This window comes from Corylus avellana, chromosome 5, assembly GCF_965113065.1.
Source record: "Corylus avellana chromosome 5, dhCorAvel1.hap1.2, whole genome shotgun sequence".
NCBI lineage: Eukaryota > Viridiplantae > Streptophyta > Magnoliopsida > Fagales > Betulaceae > Corylus > Corylus avellana.
Window position 1 is genome coordinate 5377482 of NC_142494.1, and position 19037 is coordinate 5396518.

Below are 19037 nucleotides of genomic sequence, written 5' to 3' on the forward strand. Positions count from 1 at the left end.
GGGAGAGGGGGAAATCAGTTTACCAAAGAAAGATTGGATCGGGTGGTGGCCAACAATGAATGGATTGGTTTATTTCAAGAGATCTCGGTTCAAGTATTGGATACATTAGCATCAGATCATAAGCCTCTACTAGTGACGTACTCAAAGGAAAAAGAGGAGAGAGTGAACTACAAGAAGGGGTTTAAATTTGAAGCAAGCTGGCAGCTTGATGAGGAATATCAGGAGGTGGTCAAGGAGGCATGGGTGGCTGATGTGGGGAGTTTAAATGCTCAAAAAACAGCAAAGAAAAAGCTACTTCAGTGTCAATCAGATCTCACACGTTGGAGCAATAGAAAATTCGGTGCAGTTGGAAAACAATTGAAAGAGAAAACCAAAGAACTGGAAGTACTCCAAAGAAATGAAGGGCCCAATAACATAGCAGCAATTAAAAAATTACAGGGAGATATTGATTATATGTTGGAGCAGGAAGATGTGAGGTGGAAGCAACGTGTGAAACAAAATTGGTACAAAAATGGAGATCGAAATACTCCATTTTTTCATGCTTGGGCAGCTCATAGGCGGAAAATAAACACCATTAAAAAAATAGAAGATGAAGAGGGGTGTGAATGGAGTAAGCCCAAGGAGATCAGTGAAGCTTTTATCCAGTTTTATAAAAATCTTTTTACTACGGGAGGTGTAGATGGAATGGAGCAATGTCTGGATGGTATGGAACCTAGAGTGACAGTGGAGATGAATCGGACCTTGCTTAAGGAGTTCACAGAAATTGAGGTGGAGAGTGCATTGGCCCAAATGCATCCGCTAAAGTCTCCGGGACCGGATGGATTTGCAGCTTGTTTTTATCAGCGTTCCTGGGAGACAGTTCGCGTGGATGTGTGCCGAGCAGTGCTGGAATTCCTCAATAATGGTATTTTTGATAGCTCCTTAAATGCTACATATATTGTTTTAATTCCAAAAAAGAAGGTTCCAACTAGGATAACTGAATATCGCCCTATAAGTCTCTGTAATGTAATTTATAAATTGAGTGCTAAAATGTTAGCTAGTAGAATGAAGCATATTCTAGCACAAATTATTTCTCCTACGCAGAGTGCTTTTCTTCCCGGAAGACTCATCACCGACAATGTCCTTGTGGCTTTTGAGGCACTTCACACAATGGATGCTAGAATGTCAGGAAGACAAGGATATATGGCTATGAAAATAGACATGAGCAAGGCGTATGACAGGGTGGAATGGGATTTTTTGGAGACAATAATGTTGAGATTGGGGTTTGCGGAGAGATGGGTTCAGTTGCTTATGACATGCATCCGTACGGTTTCCTATTCGATTCTAATCAATGGACAACCTCATGGGCATATAAAACCAACTCGGGGTATTAGGCAAGGCGACCCTCTGTCACCATATTTTTTTATCCTTTGCGCAGAAGGATTGAGCTCTCTTTTATACAAGGCGGAGTATGAGCGACGAATTACAGGTCTTTCAGTGTCTAGAGGTGGTATGAGGATAAATCATCTGCTCTTTGCAGATGATAGCTTGCTGTTTTGTAAAGCCAATATGCTTGAATGGGTTCAAATACAAGAGGTTTTAAAAGTCTATGAGAAGGCATCAGGACAAAAAATAAATAGAGAAAAAACTTCTATTTTCTTTAGCCGGAATACAAAGCAAGAAGCCAAGGATCATATTCTATCAATTGCAGGAGTCAGGTCCAATGATAGCTATGAGAAATATCTGGGGCTTCCCCCTCTTGTTGGCAGATCACGAGTTAGTTCCTTCACAGGTTTAAAAGGGAAAATATGGGAGCGGATTAATGGGTGGAAGGAAAAGTTTTTGTCACAAGCCGGCAAGGAGGTACTATTAAAGGCGGTCATACAAGCAATTCCCACGTACACAATGAGTGTGTTTCAGCTACCTAAAATTTTATGTCAGGATATTACAAGTATGATGTCAAATTTTTGGTGGGGAAACAAGGAGAGACAGAGGGGTATAGCATGGATGAGCTGGAAAAAGATGGGGAAGGCGAAAGCAGAAGGGGGGTTGGGATTTCGTGATTTGGAATGGTTTAATATGGCCTTACTCGCAAAGCAAGGTTGGAGGCTAATTCAACACCCTGAATCTCTGGTTGGCCAAGTAATGAGAGACAAATATTATCGGAATGGCACATTTATGAATGCAAATATAGGGCGCAAGCCTTCTTATGCCTGGAGGAGCATTTGGAACTCTAAAAAACTGTTGAAGGAAGGACTTATATGGAGGGTGGGGGACGGCTCAAGTATCCGAATATGGGATGATCCATGGTTGCCATATCCAACAGCACATGCAGCTCGGTCTTCAGTGAGTATTATTAGTAGAGATGCTAAGGTCAGTGCGTTGTTGGATGAAAACACAAATTGGTGGAAAACTGATTTAGTGAAGGAGGTTTTCAATGTAGAGGAAGCTGCTATGATTTGTAGTATGGGGGTAAGTCCTCGAAGGGGGACAGATAGATTGGCTTGGGAGCATACGAAGAATGGGTTATTCACTGTACGCAGTGCATATCATTTGGCTTCAGAGAGATTTGGGAGAGACGATGGTAGCTGTTCGTTGATACACCAGAAAAAAGCTCTATGGAAACAAATTTGGGGAATAAAAGGTTCCAGGGTCGTCAAATTTTTTCTGTGGAAAGCGTGTAGTGACATACTGCCGACTAGAGATAAGTTGTATCGGAAAAAAATAGTACCAGATCCTCTTTGCATCATCTGTGGAAGGGAAACGGAAACACCAGGGCACATTTTATGGAGTTGTCCCTCTGCCCAGGATGTTTGGGCTGAATGTAAGGGTAAGCTACAGAAGTGTAATATTGGAGAAGTAGGATTTTTGGACCTTTTAAACAATCTTTTGCAGAGGTTGGATGAGGATGAACTGCATCTCATGGTGACGGTAGCTAGGCAATTATGGCTACGTAGGAATAAGGTGGTGTTCGGAGGGGAATTTCTATCACCATCAGCGTTAGTGCGGTTGGCAAGAGAGCAAGTGGAAGCATGTGATGATGCAGAGAGGAGAAACAATGTTCCCAGGACTAATGGTAGGCAACACATTGTAGAAAGATGGCAGAAACCTCCGAAAGACACAATGAAGCTTAACTGGGATGCGGCGGTGGATAAAACCAATGGAAAGATAGGTTTGGGAATTATAGCCAGAGATTGTGGGGGATCAGTTGTAGCAATGGCATGTGGATCACGTTACCACATTTCTGATCCAGCGATGGCAGAGACACTAGCGGCAAGAAAAGCAATTGAATTGGGCAAAGATATGGGATGGCAGAAGATCATTTTAGAGGGGGATGCCATAGAAGTAGTGAAAGCACTGACGAAAGAAGAAATCAGTATGGGACCTCAAGGACAGATAATCGAAGATGCAAAAGAATTGATGAAGTGTGGAATTATGTGGAAAGTCCAACATGTGCGTCGTGAAGCCAATGAGGCTGCACACCAACTCGCAAAAATGGGTTTGCATCAAAATGATTTACAGATCTGGTTTACAGATTTTCCAGTCTGTATTATTGAAACAGTTCTTGCTGAGCAAGAAGTTATTATTATATGATTATGGAATCCAATTTCAAAAAAAAAAAAAAAAAAAAGGACAGTGATATAAAAGTCAGTGGTTGTTTGTAATGCATATATATTTAAGCTAAATTTATGACCAGGTTCTTAGCAAGAAAGGGGAGATGGGGAGAGAAAAGATGTGCATTTTGTCTTTTCGAATGGCCCCCAATGGCTTTGCTTTCCACCAGGATTTGAAATGTGGCTTTACCTTTTCGCCCCTTTTGAGAAAGATAATTATGCAAGATCCACTGAGACAGGTTCCCCTGTATTCCCAAGAGAAGAATAAAACAAAATAAGACAGGTTTCGTTGAAAAGACCTCTCACCCTCTTCCGCACTAATGTAAGAACGGTCCAAGACAGACGATCTGATCTGAAAAAACAGTATTCTACAATTACCCTGCTGTTTTGTGTGTTTGTATGAATGCTGTTCGGGCCAGACCGTATATATATTTCGTTTGGGTGAAAAGTGTGCTTCATTTTAGTAGTTGCAGCTGATGAAGATTTTCCAACTGATCAAAATTCCTAGAATTGTAAAGAGTGATGTATTTTACTTTAAGGCCTCCAGCCTCCTGAAAGAAACAAGCAGAAGCTAATTATCAATTGCTCATTTGAGGTATTAAATGTAGACAAAGTTCAAGGTTAATTCAACACTGTAAGAAGAACCAGTCTTAATCAGCATTCAACTCAATATATAGTCGGAGGACTTGGTAAAGTGAGATCCCATTTTGAATAATTGATATACGTACAAGAAGGTGGCATAGAACACGTGGTGCTAACTTTATTGAGAAAGAAAAAAAGCGCAGTTGTTCATATTATTTTGGCTTTTGTTGACCATTATTTTGGTCATTGTTGGTCTAATTATTGACCCAGACCCATCTTAGGGTATTTGTGGAATTGTCTAATGACTAGGCAGGCTTTAATTTTGTGGTATTGTTTGAAAAATCATACCCATTTAAGGCCATTGGTTAGTCTCATTTATGATCCATAGTTGGCTCGTATTTTGGCCCGTAGTTAAGCCTCTTTTGCCTAATGTTATTAAGGGCCCATCTTAGATCACTGTCATTGCCAACCGGGTCCAGTTATCGCCGCTAGCCACCATCAACTCCAACAAGTTTCTTGTATTCGTCAAATGCAAACTCAAACTTCTAAATTCTTCCACCTTAAGTTTGAGAAGGGATGCTAGCATATATTAGGGGAATCTCATAAATTGATGTAGATCGGAGTGTATTCCGAACCCATATGTTATTTCATGTTTTTTTCGTTTAAGTGTTATGGCCGTCCAGACGGGCGCCGTCAGTTTATTTTATTTTTTACTCGACTTTATGTTGTTATTTTATTAGGGTTGGGGTTTTGAGAGTATTTATTTCGTTATTTTATTAGGTTTAGGGTTTTGAGAGTATTTATGTCATATTTTATTAGATTTAGGGTTTTGGGTTATAAATATATGCTTATAGCCTCTAGAGAAAGGGAGTTATTGTTTATTATTGATTTTGTTGAATAAGAAACCTTAGAGTTGAGTGTTCTTCTTTATTTTCCTTAAAAACCTAGAGAGTATCTAACTTTTGTCAAGAAGATTTCTTAGATCATTGATAGAATCAAGATCTAGAAATACATATTCGCTACTTATTGATGATCTTCGCAGCAGCCTGCTAAGTCACACTGCATCTTAAATTTGATTGTATTCAAATCCCCTAAGATATGCTAACATTTTGATCATTAGGGATATTAGCTAGACTCATTTAGGTACTTATAAGATTGTTAAAATTGGGTCTTATATTGTGCATCGGTGAAAGGTTGCCTTGATTAATAGAATGTTAGTTGTATATGCATTTTAGTTATTTTCTAAGAGTAAATGCCAGATTTTTCTGTTCATGTTTATGTTTATAGGTGCTTCAATATTCCTGCCATGGTATACCAATAGGTTATACCAATTAAATTTTGTTACATAATATTTTTTTAAAACACATAATTAATATTATTAATTAATTAATTTTTAAAATGTGGCATTTTGAAACGTCAATAAGTATTGATGTGCTAAAATGGCACGTCAACCCGTTATTGACATGCCATTTTGCCACGTCAATAATTATTGACATGTCAAAATGCCACGTCAATAATAATTGACGTGTCAAAATGTTACGTCAATAATTTTTTACATGTCAAAATGTCACATCAATAATTTTTGACCTGTAATAATGTGCCATGTCACTAATATATATAATTTAAATATATTTTTTAAAATTAATTTGAATTTAAATTTAGCAACGTGGCAATCGTTGACATGTTGCTATTTATTGACGTGTGGAATGTGATACGATAGTAATTAGTGACGTGGCACATTCCACACATCAATAAAGTTTTTATCAATGTGGCACTTTTTGACACGTCAATAAATATTGACGTGACAAAAAATGAGTTATTGTAGACGCGTCAAAAAATACCATGCCATTTCTTTTGTAGTGCGCCTACATGTCTTGCTTTTACTACTATGTCGGGAGTTACTCCATGTATTGCTTGACGTAAAATAGATGACGGATTCGTTTTTGTCTTTTGTTGAATCTTTTTCATAGCTTGATAGATAATTTGATAACCCAATGATTTTTTTTTTTGGGTGTTTCAAAATAGTGTTAACCAAAATGTTAACTAATAGATTACAATAAATTGGATCGAATTTTGCAGTTTTTTCTTCTACAGTGCCTTGACGTGACATGAGCGTGAAAGGGTTTTAAGAATCAATGGTTTGTAATGCAGATCTATTTAAGGTAAATTTGTTACCAGGTCAAGGTCTTCGGATTTGTCTTCTTAAAAAAACAAAGGGAAGTGGGGACAGAAAACATATATGTCCATTCCGTCTTTCCCAATGGCCCCAATGGCTTTGCTTTTCCACCAGGCAGGGACGAGCCAGTTCTGAAAATGGGCAGGACTCATGGCTAAAAATTTTAGCTGGTAAGGGCTATTAGCCAAAAAAAAAAAAAAAAAAAAAAAAAAATTTGTCATTTGAGGGCAATTGGTAGTGACTGCCACCGGGCTTTACCTTATCCTCTCTTTTGAAAAAGATGATTATGTACGATTAACTGAGACGGGTTTCCTTGTATTCTGGAAAAAACACAACCACAATAAAAAAAATATAAAAAAATAAAAAAAAAAAGGGACAGGTTTCGCTGAAATGACATCTGACGCTCTTCTGCAATAATGTAAGAACAGTCCAAAACAGACAATCTGGTCTGATAAATCACTACACGTCTACAGAGGGAGAGAATCCAAGACAGACAATTTCTACGTTTGTAGGAATGGTATCACAAGTATGGTATGTGTAAGTGATTACGGCTGATTCTTCATTTCGCTAATTACCACTTTGAGAGAATTTCTTTAATTAAAATTCCTGGTGGTCGTGGTGGGAATGGGTGAAAAGTGTGTTTAATGTTATTAGTTACAGCTGATGAAGATTTTCCAACTAATCAAAATTCCTTGAATTCTAATGATTGATATATATTACTTTAAGGCTTCCAGCCTCCTTTCAGATTCGTCTAAATCCTGAAAGAAACAAACAGAATTGAAGCTAATTATCAATTGCTCATTTGAGGTATTAAATTTAGACAAAGTTCAAAGTTGATTCAACAATATTGTAATTGCATTCAACTGATCAATATATAATCGGAGGACTTGGAAAAGTGAGATCCCATTTGAATAATTGATATACGTACAAGGAGGTGGCATGGTAAACGTGGTGCTACTTTCTAGCCTGATCACTTGACTGCTACATGGGGCCAGCTACTTTTGCTTTTGGTTTTTCATTAGGATATGTTTTCTTTAGCTTTAGCCCACGTCTACTTCTTTTTTCATCACTTGGATAAAAGAACCCTTTCTACCACCACTACTAAAAAATCAGTGTTTACTGGGGTCTACACATAATGTCGATAAATGTTTAATGATCCGCGTTTAATTTATTAAAACACGGATATAGGTTATGAGCTATCTTAGGGCAGAATAGAAAAAGAAATTACAACCATCCCCAAATACAGTTTCCTTAGAAAACTTTCAAGTAAAGAAATATGTATGGGAAGAGAAGTCTCATTAGGGTGAAGGACTAATACAACCTTCTTAAATATAGAAACTTTTATACATAACCCTTGCAAGTCTAGTAAAGGACAAACTCATAAGAACTTGCATTGGTATCATGCATTATCATGTTCTTCCTAAACTACTTGTTGATTCTGTATATGTGTCCGGTCTAGTAGAAGAACTTGTTGTGCTTGAAAGGCCTGTCCCTGGAACAAAGGCTGGTCGTTTTGGAGTGGGAATTGTTGTAGCTTCACTATCAAGCATGGTAAAAACGTTAGACATGGTGGGGCGGTCATTTGGATCGTCTTGTACGCATAAGAGTCCAATATTTACGCACTTCACGAATTGATCTGCATTGCAAACTTCATGTAAAGTCTGGTCCATTAAATCCAACACCTTGTTTTCTACCCACAATTTCCAAGCCTGAGTCAATTTAAAAATCAAAATTATTTATGGAGTATAAAATGACTAAAAAAGTTAATGACTGAAAAAAAAAATTTAACATACTTACATAACCTAAAAGGCTCATGGCAAGTTCTGACTGAAAAAATCCTGTATTCTTTTTTCCACTTATAATTTCAAGTAAAACAACACCAAAACTAAAAACATCGGATTTTACCGAGAAAGCTCCATTTAATGTATATTCCGGAGACATATAGCCACTGCATGCCAACATATTTCATTAGTGGAGACATATATCACTTGTAATGCTTTGTGTAAACAGAGTTGGGAGATGGAAAATTGTGCTACAGTGTACCATAAACTTACTAAGTTCCAACCACTCTCGTTGTGTTTGCCCCGATTTCTTTGCCTTCAACCATCCTTGCCAAGCCAAAATCAGATATCTTGGGGTTCATCTCCTCATCTAAAAGAATGTTACTGGTTTTGAGATCTCTATGGATAATCCTCAATCTAGAGTCATGATGAAGATAAACAAGTCCACGAGCTATTCCCAAAATGATTTTGAGGCGGATCTCCCAATCCAAAGACATACTTAGCTTTTGATCTTGCAAGGTTTCCATTTGTCAATCAAAAGAACAATATTAGCAATAGTAATAAATTAGGTTTTACTCAAATAAGAAATCGTTTGTCAAGCGTTGCAAGATATTAGGAATTCGGTTAGAAACCAACCAAATACAAATGAGTCTAAGCTTTTGTTCGGCATGTACTCATAGAGTAAAATCTTTTCATCTCCGTTTATACAATATCCCCGAAGTCTAACAAGATTCCTGTGTTGAAGTTTTGCAATCAACACCACCTCATTTTTAAATTCATGTAAGCCTTGTCTTGAGACACTTGAGAGTCTTTTTACAGCTATTTCTTGACCTTCTGCAAATGTGCCCTGGGACCAAAGTCACCATACTCACAATATTACAACTAACCATAAACTAGTTTACATGAAGATTAACCAATTAATGCTGTTGAAATCACCTTGTAAACAGGCCCATAACCCCCCTCTCCAAGCTTCTTTGCATCTGAGAAGCTATCTGTAGCTGCTAGAATGCTTTCCAAATCAAAGAAAGGTATATCTATGCCTTTCTCACCTTCTTCTCTGAACTCACTTGAGTCTATCATGTCTTTGACATGTTTTTCAGTGTCTAATGTGCGAAGTACTCGATTTCTTTGATCACTTCTTCTGTTTTCTGAGTTTAAAAGACAAATGTATATATTAGCTACATAGAAAGGATAAATAGTTTTATTTTAATTCAAAGGGACAAAACCTTAGATTATGCATGGTGTGCATTGTGAAAATCCACGCTATTACCTTCTTCCTGGGCCATCTTTCTTCTCCATACATATACACAAGTAATGGTACATGTGATAGCAAACACACTTATAAGAGGTACCACAACACTCAAAGGAAACCGCTTCTTTCTTTTTGGAAGCTCTTGTAACCCCTGAGGAAGATCACTTGCCACAAAAAAGAAACAGGGCACCCATTATGTTTGTGAAACTGAACAAGCTCCAATGGCCAAATCAAAATAATAATAAAAAAATCAAAACATGTGCTCAGTTGATCAGGGAAAAATTGAATATGACAGTTGATTTAAACAAGAAAATAATTTCACTAGCACAGAATCCTCCTTAGCAAACCATAGCACTGGTCTTTCTTCAATAACAGAGCAATCATAATCTTTCAAAGGTATATATATGATTAGCATCCTAACCTTGAGTACAATTTAAAGTGGAGCCATTCCATCGGAAGTTTCGGTTGCAAAGGCACATCCGCTTTCCATCTCTTGCTACAATGCAATTTGAATTTGGCCAGTCCTTGCAGTCTTTGAATGAAGTACAGGTTGGCTGCTGTGGGGGAATCCAACTAATCTCTACTTCATCTTTAACTTCAAAACTATAGTTGCCAGAATCAACAGCAGACCACTTGGTTCGATTAAATGGCAATGACTCATTGAGCTTCAGCATTCCTCTTAAATTTCTATCATATCTTCCATATTTGACTTGGATGACAAATGTTTGTGTACTTGTATTGATACTAGCAACACGATAAGTGCCACTGAGTGCCTTGAAGCTAAGCTGGCCCGAGGAAGTGTTGCAGTTGAAACTGAAGTACATGGGGTCACCGCAATTTGGTCCAGTGCTCAACGGATAGGGAATCATGTTTGTGCCACAAGGCTCACAATTCCTTACAATTGATTCTGCAAATGTTCGAAGTCTTGATTAGTAATTAAACATTGAAAAGGAGCATTAGGCCTAGTAATGAGTCATTGGTAATGAGTGAATTCCAGCATAGACATTGAAATATGTAAAAGGAGTACCTATGTCAGATTTTGCTACGCGGACAGAGAGGTTACGACCATTGTTTGCATACTCCTGCAGATCGCTTAAATCCTCAGTCCAAATCGAGCACAAGTCGTTACTAATACTATAAGCTTGGCACTGGCAGTTGTTAATGCAATACTTTCTGCACTCTGTTTCATTTTTTTCCACGAACAGTGGGTCTGGGTCTGGGTCGCTCACTTTCATCATCTTTAAGCTCAAGAATGTGTCGCTCTTGCCACATGGTGCCGATTTTCTGGTGCACCCACCAAAAAAGTCACCAGAATTCCAATTCTCCGGGTTACTAGGATTGAACCCCGGCAAACACTTGCATGCTATCCTATCGTTATTATTGCAGCTGCCAAAGTTCCCACAAGCATTTGAAATGTTACATTTGTCTTCTGGCCCCCACCATATCAAAGACCAATGATCCTTGTCCCAGTTCAGATACTCTAACTGCCCAGTGTAATTCATAATCAACCTTGTGGAATTATAATCAGACAGTCGGTGTGTTGGATTTTTGAGATGAGGGCTCAATTTTGTAGGCTTGATGGCGCTTCTGTTGAAATTTGACAGTATGTAGGCTACGACTTGAGGCATTTCATTGATCCTGTAGAAGTCACCTGGAATCCGTTTTCTCCCGTTGAAAACCGCCTTTTGTGAGATAACATATCCATTTATACTTAGATTTAAAGAGAATCTCCCATTTCCAGGGTCACCATCGCGTATCCATGAAGTCAATGTCAGGTTTTCATCCATCTTCATACCTGGAAGAAATGTATCTGTTGGATGCTTAAAGCTATCCCACCGACTCATCGCCAACTGATCATCATCATCGGTTAAGACAAGGTTTCCAGAATCCATAAGCTTCAGAGTTCGATTTGTAGAGGAGGATTCATCAATACCTGTAGACCAATACCCTTTTCCCGTTGTATCCATTATCTTGAGGTTGCCACCTTCAATTCCAAAAGTTCCAGTGGCGTTGTTAAGTACAGGGCTGTCTCGATTGGCGACCCATACGACTGTTTGTTTATCCTGTTTGTACCAAATCCCAACAAAACTTCCGGGGCTAGAGCTTCCCGTAGCGTTAAAGAATCCCAGTTCAAACTTTCCTCCACTGGAGATGAGACTTTCTCCATTGTCAGTAATCCACTCGCCATTCTTCAGAGTATCTCTGGCATAGCAATCCACACGGCAGGAACACAACAAGAGTATGTACAAGAACAAGAAGGAAGACAGCAACCAACTTGCAGACAATATACTGTTGATTTTACTTCTTTGGCTTACCATCACGAATAAAGCATCATTTCAAGCATTCTGGGGATGCTTTTTTTTTTTTTTAAATTTCTATGAATAAGCTTCATTTTACTAATCAACAAAGCAGAGTAAAATCAAACTCCAGAAAACCTGGATCTCAGCCGCAAAACAGTAGCTCAACACACACTCCAACCATTCAGGCTACAACCAGCTGCCCCACTACTCTAAGTCTCTAACCATCCTCTGCTCAAGAACAACTACCCTTTACAAACTGAAAATTCTAAATCGACTCCAATTATCACCTACTCACACGTCTAGGTGATTCACAAATATTATGCGGAATAAGATCTAACCTAATAGTAAATAATCAACCAAATACAGATATGTAATGAAAATCAAGAACACAGATATTTGGTTACGAAGAGGAAACCATTTAGAGAACTCTCTAAATGTAAAACCTCTCCGGGGCAGCCAAACCCAGGAAATCAATCCACTATAAGAAGAATAAGGAATACAAGAAGAATTACAAAACCTTTGCAATTTACTCTTCCTTGTACACGACAAGCGACCCACTTGACTTCTACCGCAGTAGCCCTTTCCAGAACATCTGGCACAATTCTTCTATAAGATTTCCTTTCACCGGAACTCCGATTGGCTTCACGTATTTAATCCCTTCTCAAATAATCTAGAACAATATCTCTCTCTAAGCTCTCTGATTTTGCTCTCCAAAAATACGTACGTCTAAATGTAGCAAAATCGTGTTTAAATAGAAAATAAACCTAATAAGTCAGCCAGGTCCGGACCCTGCAGATCTGAGGTCCGGACATGCCTCATAAAATGCACTTTCGGGAACTGGGGTCCGGACCCGGGGAATTGAGGTCCGGACCCTGCTTGAAAAATCAAGTTTCTGGAAATGGGGTCCGGACCCGGCTTCTGGAGGTCCGGACCCGGACTGTCCAGTCTTCATCAACAACTCCGATCGATGGGCGTTTGTGGTCCGATTGAGCTGAAATTTTGCAGGGACGTTCATAACACATGAATCTACATTATGAACGGTGGAGATTGGATTCTGAGTATTCTATATCAGTGTTTGAGCCGTGAACAATAGCATCTGCATTTTGGAACTGAATTAAGCCAACACAAGAACTAACAAACTCCCCCTTTGGCAATTCAGTGACAAAACCAAAATGTCGAGCCAATCCCATCATCTCCCCATATTTACTCCCCCTTTTTGTCACAGAATGACAAAAGGTCTTCATGTTTCCTGAAACACTTCACAAAATACATCAAGGCATATGTGGAACAAGAAGACATAAATAAAACTCATGAAAAAAAATGATGCGTGATTATAAAGAAACATCAGCAAAACTCCCCCTCAATGTATGACTCAATTAACAACAGGAAACTGGAAATGCAAAGCATATTTCTCCCCCTTTAAAAGTTAAATGAACACACATGATAACACATCAATGACTCATGTATTGCACAATGAATATCCAAAAGCTTTCCTTTTTTTTTTTTTTGTTAAAACAAAACACCAAAAAAAAACTTGTATAGATAAGCAATAGATCATGCATGCTCGTATGAATATCTGAACAATTCGGAGTGATCAACAAGCTACACTTACACCGTAAATGTACCATATGCATGACACAACCTTGGTCTGTGAATGCAGTCAAGTAGGCAATAATCAGAAATCTCATGTGATGGTGTAGTGTGTGAGTACTCCCATTAACTAAGATTTCATCAATGAAAGGTAAATCTAGGCAGACATTTTGTAAAGGAAGACCAGCAGTCTGATTCAAACCACAGTAAAACCTTATAATGTTAGGACCTAGATTCCCTCATCCGATACACTCCCCCTGAGACTGATCATTTTCTTTTACCGTGTCCTTTAGTAATCATCTATTTCCGCAATGATTTGATCACTGATTCTTTCTTTAGGGACAGACAGAAGCAAAATGAAATCATCTGAGCTTATTTTATGCCCTTTTTTTTTTTTTTTTTTTTTTTTTGGAAAATGGTGGAATTTTTTAGGAGCTAGGTTCAACTAACGAGTTGGTCAAGTGGATAGAACTGACACTACTTATCTTCCAAGCAAAATGTTTGCTCCAAATTCCCAAACATATAACAAAAATCTAAACCTAATGGGGGCAAAAAGTGCACAAATTCGAACATGAGAAAAACTGACTCTTACTCCTTTAACAGTCTTCAGAAAAACAAGGTATATCAGAAACATATGGAGCAATAGATGTAAATTGCAGAAATATTGACCCCACTCATATGTAAAATATTCATTTGAGCACAAGACATGAGAAACTGAGTATCTAACAATTAAAACAATCTAAAAGAATAAAAAATAATCAAAGAAAATAAAAACAAAGCAAACAAAAATTAAGAAAAAAATGCCCTAGAACAGCTATAGACAAATATCAATATGCTCAATTTCTAGGCATGGTCTATGTGCCCACCTAATCTAGGTGAGTCCATTACCACTCCCCCTCAATGGGTGAATGGTATTAATCTTCTTGACCCAAACTTTCTTCACATCAAGGACAACTGTGTGACTCTTATCCAAGACATCTAACCGTGTTACTACGTCTCTCATCATGTTGAATAATTTCTCATAACTATTTCTAGAATGGAAATATTCTCTTTTAGGCTCATGACTGTTAAGCTGAAAACACTTAGGACGAATATGTCCAATCTTACCACAGTTATGACACGTAGGAATAAACCTTTGAGAAGGTTGGTTCCTTAACATGTGCATACTTCTCGACTTAGAACTAGACATATAGGAATCAGTTAGAGTTCCCTTACCTTTTCCACCTTTGGAAATTTGAGGAGAAATTACCTTCTTTTCAGCCAAGCTATCTTCTTTGTTCACTGGTTTCACAAAAATCATCTTTGAAGAAGAAGCAACATTAGTAGATAAAATAGTAGATTTATCAAAACCCAATCCAGTTCTATCAAACGAATGTTTCTGATTATGTAGCATTTGATTTAGCTTTTCACTAGAGAATTTTGTTAAATGATTCTTTGATTCATTCAGTTCATTCTCTAAGGATTTCACTTTGGCAATTAGCATTTGATTTTCAGACATCAAAGTATTATGAGTAGCAAGAGAATCAGTTAAGGTGACAGAAAGTTGATCATTTTCAAGATTAACCTCATTGAGTTTCTTCAATTGCTGCTTATTCAGCTTTTTCAGTTTAGTGTATTCTACAAAGAGATTATTATAAGCATTTTGCAAATCATCTTCTTCTTCCGAATCATTATCGGACACACCTTGTTTGTCTTGAGAATTACACTCACTATTCTCATGCTCACTCTCATAACTAACTCCAAGTGCTAAGTAATTAACTCCCTGTTCAGCATCGTCCTTGTCTGACTCATCACTTTGAGTCACATTAAATGCCTTGCCATTTGACTTTCTCAAGTTAGCACAGTCAACACGAATATGCCCATGTCCACCACATTCGTGACACTTGATACCTCTAGATGACTTTCCTTTCTCAACATTCTCATTTCTAGATTTCTCAGAAAATTGTGAATTGCTATTTCTAAAATTTTCTTTCTTGGCTCTAAAGAATTTCCTAAACTTCTTAGCAAATATAGCAATTTCTTCCTCATTTCCAGAATCCTCATCAGATGAACCACAAGAGTCAACCTTAACATTTTTTGCCTTAAGAGCAATATTTTTGGTATTCTTGTGTTTAGGAAGAATTAGCTCAAAGGTCTGAAGGGAACCTACAAGTTCTTCTACTCTCATAGTATCTAAGTCCTTGCTCTGTTGTATAGCAGCAATTTGGGGAATAAACCTCTCAGGCAAAGATCTTAAGATTTTTTTTCACCACTTTAGCATCATCCATTTTCTTTCCCAAATTAATGGTAGAGTTTCTAATGGCACTAAGCTTTGAATAAAATTCATCAAAAGTTTCATCTTCCTGCATTCTAATCTCCTCAAACTGAGAAACCAACATTTGAATTTTTGAAGTTCTAACAACCTTAGTTCCTTCATGTGTGATTTCTAAAGTTTCCCAGGCTTCCTTAGCTATTTCACATCTAGAAATTCTAGAAAATTCCTCATTTGAAACAGAGATGTAAATAGCATTTATAGCTTTGTCATTCGCAGTAGCATTATTCTTTTCCTCCGTTGTCCATTCAGCAATTGCTTTGTCTGGACGTGTCCATCCAGATTCAACAATATGCCAAACATTAATGGATTTAAAATAAGCTCTCATACGAATTTTCCAAAGCGTATAATTTGTTCCGTCAAAGACGGGAAGAGAATTAGGAGCAACCGTAAGAGACATTTGATATGGAGTCTCGGATCACACTCAGGAAATAAATCCTTCACAGAGTGAACCCGCTCTGATACCAATTGAAAATTCTAAATCGACTCCAATTATCACCTACTCACACGTCTAGGTGATTCACAAATATTATGCGGAATAAGATCTAACCTAATAGTAAATAATCAACCAAATACAGATATGTAATGAAAATCAAGAACACAGATATTTGGTTACGAAGAGGAAACCATTTAGAGAACTCTCTAAATGTAAAACCTCTCCGGGGCAGCCAAACCCAGGAAATCAATCCACTATAAGAAGAATAAGGAATACAAGAAGAATTACAAAACCTTTGCAATTTACTCTTCCTTGTACACGACAAGCGACCCACTTGACTTCTACCGCAGTAGCCCTTTCCAGAACATCTGGCACAATTCTTCTATAAGATTTCCTTTCACCGGAACTTCGATTGGCTTCACGTATTTAATCCCTTCTCAAATAATCTAGAACAATATCTCTCTCTAAGCTCTCTGATTTTGCTCTCCAAAAATACGTACGTCTAAATGTAGCAAAATCGTGTTTAAATAGAAAATAAACCTAATAAGTCAGCCAGGTCCGGACCCTGCAGATCTGAGGTCCGGACATGCCTCATAAAATGCACTTTCGGGAACTGGGGTCCGGACCCGGGGAATTGAGGTCCGGACCCTGCTTGAAAAATCAAGTTTCTGGAAATGGGGTCCGGACCCGGCTTCTGGAGGTCCGGACCCGGACTGTCCAGTCTTCATCAACAACTCCGATCGATGGGCGTTTGTGGTCCGATTGAGCTGAAATTTTGCAGGGACGTTCATAACACATGAATCTACATTATGAACGGTGGAGATTGGATTCTGAGTATTCTATATCAGTGTTTGAGCCGTGAACAATAGCATCTGCATTTTGGAACTGAATTAAGCCAACACAAGAACTAACACAAACAAAAACAAACACTGCAGAAATCATTCAGAAAAAAAAAAAAAAAAAAAAAAAATTAACAAAAAAAACTACCCTTTAATTTAAAACAAAAGTAAAACAAAGATTATGGAACTTACTGCAGAAACTACATTGAAATTTCAAGACAGACATCCATCCTTTCCTCACTACAGAAACTTGCGAACACAAATTATTTACAGAGTATTCTATCCTGTAAACCCCATCAGCAGCAAATAGCCTTGTTAACAGCAGAATTTTTGAACTTCCCAGCTACCATAACACGATTACGAATCTCCCAATCTGTTCTCTTCAAAATTTGATCTTCTGAGCTCACCACATCGTCATACTCAGGGTGCTTATCATCTCGTTACAATAGATTCTGGTTCTATTCCCCTCGTGATTTGCTGGTACGAAAATCCCACGATGTTCTTGCATGCGTTGTAACCAAGAAACTTCCTGATGAGCAATTTTCATTATTTTGGTCTCCAAGTCGTCCATACTCAATTTCCATCTACATTATTGTCTTGGTGCTTTACTTTTCTCGTTCTCGCTGTGACAAAGAATAATTGCATCATTATGTGCCTAGAAAAATAATAAAATCGACTTGATTACGATAGTTTAATTAAATATATTAAATGTGGACAAAAAAGGTCTATTTATAATTAATAAGGCCCGTTAAAATAATCATTTAAAATATTAAATTTTGATTACCGGAGAGCCGGAGAGGTAATATTATAATTCTTAGTGCACTATTTAATAATTGTTTCATTAGTGCTGACAATTTCTATTGTCATTGCAATATTTAGGTTTAAGAAACTTTATGTAGCTTCCAGCTTAATTATTCATCTTCCACGCTTCTTTTTAATGACTAGATACAGAATTAATGGTTTTTACCCATATTTAAAGCTTATCCTACATATTACTGACGAACAAATTATTTTAATTTATCTATTTCTTCTTTTATTCTACAATTTAAAAAATGTTCATTCTAATATGTCATGTATAGATTTTTTAATCCCTGGTGGGTGACTTAAAGAAACATTCAATCAAAAAATAACAGTTTCATTAGTCACAATTTGAACACTCCTAAAACGCCATATATTTTCTTTCTCAAGGTTTCTGTTTTTATATATACTTCTGTTTTTATATATACTTTTTCATTGTATTATTATTATTATTATTATTATTATTATTATTATTAACATCTAGGGTGCTATTATCCATGTATTTGATATCCACACAAAAGCGCATATGTGTAATAGATAATTTACAAATTAGATATGAATAAAAAAAATTAATTAATGCAGTTGATAAAAAGCTTACAACAAATCTAAAAAAGAAATGATTTGTCAACCCCGAAGTCTCCAATTAGCAAAAGCTTGAATGAATAGTCAATGTAGAAAGGAACATGAATCAATAAATCTTTTGATGCAGTTTCATTTTAGTCCCAAACTTGTAAACTTTTTTTTTTTTTGAAAAAATTATACTTTACTCTCTAAAGTTTTGGACGATTTTTAATTCAACCTATAATGTTTCAAGTATTGCAATATACCTTTCAAACTTTCAAATTTTTACAATTCGACCATTCCGTCAATCAAAACGGTTTTGATTGACGGAACACTATCACGTGCGAGTCACGTGATTACTATTGGTTTTTTGTTTTTTTTGTTTTTTTTTTTTTCTCTCAAAATGCCCCCATCCCTTCCAAACTTGTCAATGAAGAGAAAAAGCTTCAACATCGTCAAGTTCATAGGAAACCAACGGCCGCTGTAAAACAGCCCCCTCCACCAGTTGAAAAACGTCGTACTATGTACCAGAATTTATCAAAACCTACTCCAAGACACCAGAATCTCTCAAAAACCACTTCAAGTTAGTGTCTTTAATTTATCTGCATTTGCAATTCACTTTATGAATCTATCGGAATTTGGTTTGAGTCTGACGGTTTTGTGATGTAGGTTCTTATGAGTTCCAAACTTTTCCAGAAACCCACAGCAAATTGCAAAGTTTTGGTAAACAATTGCAAATTCTTAAAGGAAGGTTCTTGCAATTTTATGATTCATTTTTTTTCTCTCTCTCTATGTTTGATTTTGCAGTGGACTTAGTA

The 19037-nt window shown here is 37.2% G+C and overlaps 1 protein-coding gene across 1 annotated transcript; it reads right to left on the bottom strand.

The window, feature by feature from the left end:
- Positions 1-7618: 7618 nt before the first annotated feature.
- Positions 7619-11734, bottom strand: LOC132181691 (G-type lectin S-receptor-like serine/threonine-protein kinase At4g03230). The gene is made up of 8 exons (XM_088516538.1): positions 10412-11734; positions 9805-10291; positions 9403-9560; positions 9069-9280; positions 8769-8979; positions 8406-8643; positions 8149-8299; positions 7619-8060 (listed from the first exon to the last, which is right to left on the bottom strand). The coding sequence occupies exons 1-8, from the start codon at positions 11700-11702 to the stop codon at positions 7761-7763; spliced, it is 3048 nt and encodes a 1015-aa protein (XP_088372664.1). The 5' UTR covers positions 11703-11734; the 3' UTR covers positions 7619-7760.
- Between the last annotated feature and the right edge of the window lie 7303 nt (positions 11735-19037).